The sequence below is a fragment of the Larus michahellis genome, unplaced genomic scaffold (genome assembly GCF_964199755.1).
Source record: "Larus michahellis unplaced genomic scaffold, bLarMic1.1 SCAFFOLD_622, whole genome shotgun sequence".
Taxonomy (NCBI): Eukaryota; Metazoa; Chordata; class Aves; order Charadriiformes; family Laridae; genus Larus; species Larus michahellis.
In genome coordinates, this window is record NW_027436465.1 from 1 (window position 1) to 8,650 (window position 8,650).

General features: G+C 70.4%; 1 protein-coding gene across 1 annotated transcript; it reads right to left on the reverse strand.

Annotated features, from left to right (window-relative positions):
* Nucleotides 1-696: 696 nt before the first annotated feature.
* Nucleotides 697-6,806, reverse strand: KIFC1 (kinesin family member C1; the record flags this gene model as incomplete). The annotated part of the gene is made up of 11 exons (XM_074572164.1): nt 6,788-6,806; nt 6,001-6,036; nt 4,990-5,167; nt 4,299-4,392; nt 3,585-3,731; nt 3,362-3,490; nt 3,011-3,127; nt 2,707-2,886; nt 2,437-2,604; nt 2,184-2,322; nt 697-982 (listed from the first exon to the last, which is right to left on the reverse strand). Coding segments are annotated over exons 1-11 (1,493 nt in total), but the record flags the coding sequence as incomplete, so codon positions are not given.
* Nucleotides 6,807-8,650: the final 1,844 nt, after the last annotated feature.

The window sequence follows — 8,650 nt, forward strand, 5'->3', positions numbered from 1 at the left end:
GGGCTCGCCAAGATGTGCAGTGCGGGGGGGGGGGGGATTCTGGGGGGGCTGGAGGGGGGGGGTGGGCCCTGAGGGACCCCCCCCCCTAAGTCCCAGGGCCCCCCCCCGACCCCCAGGGCCCCCCCCCCAAACCCCCAGGGCCCCCCCCATACCTTATTGTGGAGGGCCGTAAGGACGCACCCCAGGGCACAGAGGCTGGCGGCGATGGGGGTCCTGAGACCCCCCCCCCTCAAATCCCAGCGCCCCCCCTGACCCCCAGGGCCCCCCCAGATCCCAGAGCCCCCCCACAACCCCCAGGGCCCCCCCCCCCCCAAACCCCATAGGCCCCCCCTGATCCCCATGGCCCCCCCTGTACCTTACTGCAGAGGGCTGTAAGGACGCACCCCAGGGCACAGAGGCTGGCGGCGATGGGGGTCCTGAGACCCCCCCCCCTCAAATCCCAGCCCCCCCTGACCCCCAGGGCCTCCCCAGATCCCAGAGCCCCCCCACAACCTCCAGGGCTCCCCCCCCACCCCGTACCTTGTTGCAGAGGGCCGTAAGGACACACCCCAGGGCACAGAGGCTGGTGTCGATGGGGGTCCTGAGACCCCCCCTCAAATCCCAGCGCCCCCCCGACCCCCAGGGCCCCCCCCCAGATCCCAGAGCCCCCCCCACAACCCCATAGGCCCCCCCTGAGCCCCACGGCCCCCCCTGTACCTTATTGCAGAGGGCCGTGAGGACGTGCCCCAGGGCACAGAGGCTGGTGTCGATGGGGGTCCCGAGACCGTCCCCCCCCCCCCCCCCCCCGACAAATCCCAGCCCCCGACCCCAGAGCCCCCCCCCGGCCCCCCCCGGCCCCGTACCTTGTTGGAGAGGGCCATGAGGACGTGCCCCAGGGCGGAGAGGCTGGCGTTGATGGCCTGGGTCTCCCGCAGCCGTTCCCCCCGCGCCAGGGACTTCTCCAGCCGCTCGCTGCCCGCCAGGTCCACCAGGCTCAGCACCGCTGGGGGGGGGGGAAGGGGGGGGCACCCCAAAAACGGGGGGATGGGGGGGGGGGAGAGGTCACCCTAAGGCCGGAGGGAACCCCAAATCCTGGGGGGGGGCGGGGGGAGCCCACAAAGGGAGCGACCTCAAAAGGGCTCGGCCTAAAGCCGGGGGGCTCCAAACCAGCGACCCCCAAAAGGGGGATCCCGAAAGGGGATCACCCCAAAATTGGGGTCACAAAAAAAGGGGGGCCCCCCCCCAAAGCCGGGACTCCAAAAGGGCTCACCCCCAAAACCCAGGGACCCAAAAGGGGGGACCCCCAAAAAAGCTCAGCCTAAACTGGGGGCTCCAAACCAGTGACCCCCAAAAGGGGGACCCCGAAAGGGGATCACCCCAAAATTGGGGTCACCAAAGGGGGGCCCCAAAAGGGATCACCCTAAACTGGGACCCCAAACCTGTGGCCCTGAAAGGGGGGGGGGCCCAAACCAGCGACCCCAAACTGGGGGGGGCCCTGAAGCGTCACCCCCAAACCAGCAGCCCCTAAATGGGGGCACCCGAAGGGTCACCTATAGAGGGAGGGCCCCCGAAACTGGGTGTCCCCAAAAGATCATCTCTACACGTGTCCCCAAACTGGGGGCCCCTAAATAGTCACCTATAGAAGGAGCCCCCAAACGGGGTGTCCCCAAGCCAGGTGCCCCCCAAAGGGTCGCCTATAGAGGTGTCCCCAAAGTGGGTGTCCCTGAAGGGTCACCTATAGAGGGAGCCCCTAAAGAGGTGTCCCCAGGCTGGGTGTCCCCAAAGAGTCACCTATAGAGGGTGTCCCCACAGTGGGTGCACCTGAAGGGTCACCTATAGAGGGTGCCCCCAAAGTGAGAGGGTGCCCCCAAAGTGGGTGTCCCCAAAGGGTCACCTATAGAGGGTGCCCCCACAGTGGGTGCACCTGAAGGGTCACCTATAGAGGGGGTCCCCAAATCGGGTGTCCCCAAAGGTCACCTATAGAGGGTGCCCCCAAACCCTAACGGCTCACCTATGGGGTGTCCCCAAAGGATCTGCCGCAGGGGGTGCCCCCAAACCGGGTGCCCCCCAGAGTCTCACCCGCGGAGGTTGCTCCAAACCTCAGCCCCCCAAAGGAACTGTCCCCAAACCGGGTGGGGGCCCCCAAATGTCCCCCCCCCCCCCGTCGTTCGTGTGTGTCGTCCCCGTCCCCCCCCAGGACTCACAGGCGCAGCGCAGGCCGCGGGCCGGGTGGTGGCCGCGGATGCGGAGCTGGAAGACGCAGTGGCTGCGGGAGGAGCGGTCGTTGAGCACCGTCCGGGCCACCGCGCGCTGGGCGGCCGCCGTCCGCAGCAGCCCCAGCACCTGGGGGGGGACACACAGACACACAGAGACACCCCGTCACCCCCAAACCCCCCCCCCGACCCGGCACTGGGGGGGATTTGGGGACAGAGGTGGGGGGGGGGGGTTGTTCTCTACCTCCTCCTCGGAGGCGACGGGGACGCAGCGCAGGTTGGGGACGTGCAGCTCCTCGCTGGCGGCGCTCACCCGACGGATTTCCAGTTCGGCTCCTCGTTCCGCTTTCCCGGCCAGTAAATCCCGCAGGGATTCGTTATAGATCTCCAGGAAGCTGGCGCTGAAATGGTACTGCCGGCCGGCGTCACCCCCCCGCCCCGCCAAAACACCCCCCCCCCACCCCAAATCGTGAATTTATATGTTTTTGGGGTTTGTTTTTTTTTTTTTACTCACTTCCCAGCCTTTTTCCGCCAATTCCTGGGCTCCCCGGAAAACCTGCCCCACGGCGCGGGGGATCACCCCCCGGCGTTCCGTGTCCTCCGCCGCCCCCCCCGGCCCCTCCATGGTGTACGTCTTCCCGCTGCCCGTCTGCCCGTAGGCGAAGATGCAGACGTGGTACCCGTCCAGCGCCGACTGCCCGGGGGTGGAGGGGCCACGGGTGAGAAAAGGAGGAATTTGAGGATTCGGGGCGGGGGGGGGGGGTTGGGGGATTTTTTTCGCTGGGGGAGGGGGGAGAAGGTTTTCGGGGGTCCCGGACCTGCACCAGCAGCGCGATCTCCTCGAAGATCTCCTGCTGCGTGGCGGCCGGGGGGAAGACGCGGTCGAAGCTGAAGTCGTAGCGGACGTCGCCTCGGCGCTCGCGCCCCACGTGAGACTTTTTTTAAGGGGGAGAGGGGGAAGAAGTTTTGGGGGGGTCCCCAACTCTGTCCTCACCCCCCCCTCCCGCCTTTTGCCCTTAAAATCTCATTTTCAAAGGCGCTGGGGGTGGTTCAGCCCGTGGAACTGGGGGGTGATGGCGGTGGAGGGGTTCGTTAGTGGCACGGACACCCCAAATTAGGGTGTTCAAGGGGGGGGGGGGAGAGGGGGGGCCACCCCAAAACCACCCCACCTCCTCCGGCCGGGAGAGCACCAGCGCCGTGTTGTCGTGGGGGGGGAAGTGGAGATGCTCCAGCCCCTTCTGCCGCTCCTCCTCCTCGGGCAGCACCGGCCGGACACGGCAAAACACACGGATGTTGCCCTGCGGGAAGGGCGAAAAACTTGGAATTTTGGGGGGGGGGGGGGGGATAGGGGTGGGGGGTGTGGGATTATTTCCCCCCCTCCAAAAGCTTCACCTTGAGCTCCTGGACGAGGTTGTGGAGGCGGCGACGCTCCATCTCCAGCCCGTGGAGCTGCTCCTGCTGCTGCTCCAGCTGCTGCTCCCGGGCGGCCGCCTGCGCCCGCAGCTCCCTGACCTGCGCCTCCGCCGCCCGCAGCTGCTCCTGGGGGGGGCGCAAACACCCCCGGGGGGGGGCACAGGGTCCGGTTAACACAGGGATGGGGCGGGGGGGGCGGCAAAAATTGGCTCCTTGGAGGGGGAAAACGGGGAAAAACTGTCCCTGGGGGGGCAAAAAATGGCCCTGGTTGTGGCGGGGGGTGGGGGGGGACGACGACAAAAAACCAGCCCTGGTCCTGGCAGGGGGGACCCTTTGGGGCAGAAAATCAGCCCTGGTTGGGGTGGGGGGCAAAACCCAGCCCCTGGGGGGGCAAAGTGCCCCCCATCATTGGGGGGGAGGGCAAAACCTGGCCCTGGGGGGCAAAACCCAGCCCCTGGGGGGGCAAAGTGACCCCCATTGGGGGGGGAGGGGGCCAAAACCTGCCCCCAGTCGGGGTGGGGGGGCCAGAAACCCAGCCCCATTGTGGGGTGCTGAGCACACCCCCCCCAGGGCACTTTGGGTGTGAAAATGGAATAATTGGTGCAAAATGACCTTTTTTTGTTTCGTTTTTGCGGGGGGGGGGGGGGGAAGCGGGAAGCATGGTGTGTGTCCCCCCCCACCCCCGGCACCCACCTCCCTGTCCTGCAGCGCCGCCCCCAGGCCTTCGGCCTCAGCCCGGCACCGCTCCTCCTCCTCCCGGCACCGCTGCAGCTCTGCCTCCAGGCTCCTGGGGGGGGGCACACGGTCGGGGGGGGTGGGGGGCACCCCAATACCCGTGGGGCGGGGGGCAATGGAAGACCCCATGTTAAGGTGGGGATGGGACAGAGGGATGTCACGCCAAGGGGGGGGGACATCGTGCTAAAGGGAGGGACCCCAATTCGGTGGGGGGGCCACCCCAATTCCCCGGGGGGGGCGATGGGACACCCTGTGTCAAGGCGGGGATGGGACGGAGGGACATCACATGAAGTGGGGGGGGGACGGGGGACACTGCACTAAAGCGGGGGGGCACCCCAATCCCGGGGGGGGGGGGGGGGCATCTCAATTCCCGGGGCGGGGGGGGCACACGGACACACGACACGACAGGGATACCCCATGCTAAGGGGGGGGGATGATGGGGGACACACACCCTGCAGTAAAGAGGGGGGGGACATGACACAGGGACACCCTGTGCTAAAAGGGACGGGGGACATCATGCTGGGGGGGGAGGGGGGCTAGATGGGGACACCCTGTGCCAAGGGGGGGGCACCCATCGCACTGAGGGGGGCGGATGCCACCCATCACGCCAAGGGGGGGGAACGCGCCGGGGGGGGAGGGGGGGGCTCACCCCAGGCGCAGGCTGAGCAGCGCCTCCCGCTGCTGCCCCTGCTCCAGGCGCTGCCGCAGCTCCCCCCGCTCCCGCTCCAGCCCCCCCAGCGCCGCCCGCAGCTCCTCCACCTGCCCCCGCAGGTCCCAGGGGGGGCGCTTGGCCCGGGGGGGGGCGGCTGCCGCCGCCGGGGGGCCACCTGCGGGGACAACAGCGGGGTTGGAGACATGGGAGAGATGGGGGACACAGGAGGGATTATGGGGGGGGTGGGGGGGCATCTGCAGGGACACTGGGGGGTTGGGGACATGGGGACACAGGAGGGATGGGACAGGGGGCCACCTGTGGGGACATCGGGGGGGCTGGGGACACGGGGGGACATGGGGGATGTGTGTGTCAGGGGGCACCTGCAAGGATATTGGGGGGGTTGGGGTCACAGGAGACACCAGGGGGACATCGGGGGGGTTGGGGACACGGGGGAGACAGGGGGGGGGACATGGGAGGGGGTGCCTGCAGGGACATCAGGGGAGTTGGGGACATGGGAGGGACATGGGGGATGGGGGGGCACTTGCAGGGACATCGGGGGGGGTCGGAGACAGGGGGGACGTGGGGGGACATAGGGAATGGGGGGTTGGGGACACAGGAGGGACATGAGCGGGGTTGGGGACATGGCAGGCACCGAGGGGACAGAGGGCATTTGCGGGGACATCGGGGGGGGGGGTGTTGTTGGGGACACAGGGGACGTGGGTGTCTGCAGGGACATTGGGAGGGTTGGGGACATGCGACGGGACATGGGAGGGGGCACCTGCAGGGACAACAGTGGGGTTGGGGACACGGGAGGGACATGGAGGGGACGTGGGGTGTCTGCAGGGACATTGGGAGGGTTGGGGACATGGGAGGGGACACCTGCAGGGACATCAGAGGGGCTGGGGACACCGGGGGGGCATTGGGGCCATGGGAGGGAGGACTTGGGGGGCAGGGGAGGGGAGACTTGGGGGGCTTGGGGACACGGGGGGGCTGGTCCCTGTCACTCACCAGCCCGTGGGGGGGCCGCGGTGGCCGGTCGTGTGGCTGGGGAGGGGGACAGGGGGTGACGCCAGAGCCACTGGGCTTCCAGTACGGCACTGGGACCAGTGCCCCCCGTCCCCCCCCCGTCCCCCCACCCAGTCGCAGTCCCCCATAATTCCAGTCCCTCCCCCCAATCCCAGTCTCCCCTTCCCCGACCCCAGGTCCCCTCCCCCCCAGTACCAGTTTCCTCCCAGTCCCCCCCTCTTAATCCCAGTCCGTTCCCCTCCGATCCCAGTTCCCCCCTCGCCTGACCCCAGTCCCCGATCCCAGTCCCCTCCCTCCTCCACCCCAGTACCCCCAATCCCAGTTCACCCACTTGACCCCAGTCCGCCCCCCCCGCCTCCGAACCCAGTCTCCCCCTCCACGACCCCAGTTCCCCCCCTCCTCATCCCAGACCGCCCCCCCCACGCCCGTCCTCCCCCACCCCAGTTCCCCTCTGATCCCCGTCTCTCCTGCCCCGCTCCCAGTGTCCCCCCCCTCCCCCCGATCCCGGTTAGCCCCCCCCCTCCGATCCCAGTTCCCCCCCATACCTGCCCTTCCAGCCGTCCCCCACACTGAGGGCCTTCAGCGGGACCCGCCGCCCCTCCCCGCGGGCCGGGCCCGTTTCTGCTCGGGCGGCGCCGGCGCCGCCGCCGGCGCCGCCGCCGACTCCCCCTGGGCGGGGGCCGGTCTCTTGCCGCGGGTCCCACGCACCGGCAGCCGGACGGAGCCGGCCGGGGGCCCAGAGCCGCCAACCCGCCCCTCAGAACCCCACCGGGCTCCACCGCCGCCATCTTCCCCGCGCTCCTTCAAACCGCCGGGCGCCGCGCTCCCATTGGCCGCGCAGAGGCCCCGCCCACCTCAGCGTCGCCTCTCCGCCAATCGCCGCTCTCCCCTCGCTCCTCGCCCAGCCAATCAGCGGCGAGAGGCCGGATCACGTGGCGCCGCACCGTCCGCTCCCGCCGGGCTCAACGGCCGGCGGAGTGGGGGCGTGGGGATGGGCGTGGCTTTGGGCGGTGGGCGTGGTTTTCGCGGGAAAATGGGGCGTGTCTTGCGCGACGGGGGCGTGGCCTGGGATTGGCTGAGCCGGTAGGGGAAATGGGCGGGGCCTGCGGGGGAGGGCGTGGCCTGGAGCTGGAGGGCAGCGACGGGGGCCGGGGTGAGTTGGGGGCGTGGCTATGTGGGCGTGGCCTGTATGGGCGGGGCCTGAGGGGAGTGGGCGTGTCCGGGGCAGCCCCGGAGGGGGGGCCGGGGCAGTTGAGGGGGGGCAGCCCCGGGAGGGAGGTGGGGGGGGGGCAGCCCCATTCCGCGCCCCCCCCCCCTCCGCGTTCGGTGCCCCGGGGGGGGGTCCCCGGAGGGGTCCCCGGTGCCGCCGTCCCTCCGCGCCCCCCCCGGCCCCCCCCCCGCCGCCGCCGCTGCTGCGTCACGGCCCCGCGCTGCCGCCGCCGGCCCGGCCCGGCCGCTCGGCCCCGCCGCCGCCGGTAAGGGGGGGCCGGGACCCCGGGACACCCCCCTCCCCCGCCGGGACACCCTCCCCCTCTACGGTCCCACCCCCCCCCGCGCTGGGGGGGGGGGGCGCGACGTCCCTGGACGGGACCCCCCCGCCGCCTGCGTGAGCCCCCCCGACCGGGACCACCCCCCCCCTCGCCAAACCGGGACCCCCCCACGACACGGGACCCCCCCACCCCCGAAACGGGACACACACACACCCCCCCGCCCCGAAACGGGACCCCGCTAAACCGGAGCCCCCCCCATATCCGGGACCCCCCCGACCGGGACCCCCCCCCTGCCTCCGCCAAACCGGGACACGCCCCCCAGCCTGGGACACCCCCGCCCCCCCCGCCCCAAACCGCGACGCCCCCCGAAAGTGGGACAACCCCCCCGCCCAAACTGGGAGCCCCCCAAACGGGGACACGCCCCCCCCGACCGGGACCCCCCCCAAACCGTCCCCCCCCTCCCCGACCGGGACCCCCCCAATCCGGGACCCCCGCCCCCCCAAACTGGGTTCCCCCCATCCCTGTGTGACCCCTCCCGGACCGAGACACACACCCCCCCCCCCGGATTGGGACCCCCCCCCCAAACTGGGACCCCCCCCAAGCCCCTGTCTGAGACCCCCCAGACTGAGACACACCCCCCCAAATTGGGACCCCCCCCCAAGCCCAGAATGAACCCCCCCCCAAACTGGGAGCCCCCCCCAAGCCCCAGTCTGAACCTCCCCAAACTGGGACCCCCCCAAACTGGGAGCCCCCCCTTCCAGCCTGAGCCCCCCCCCAAACAGGGAATGTCCCCCCCAATCCCAGAATGAACCCCCCCCAAATTGGGACCCCCCCCAATCCCCCAAACTGGGAGCCCCCCCATCCCAGCATGCCCCAATCCCCCAAACTGGGAGCCCCCCCCATCCCAGCATGCCCCCCCCCAAACTGGGAAACCCCCCCCGATCCCAGAATGACCCCCCCGAAACTGGGACCCCCTCCCAATCCCAGAATGACCCCCCCCCCCAAATTGGGACCCCCCCAATCCCCCAAACTGGGACCGCCCCCTATGCTGGGACTCCCATCCCAGCATGCGCCCCCCCCCCCCCCCCAAACTGGGACCCCCGCCCCCAAACTGGGAACCCCTCCCAATCCCAGAATGAAAC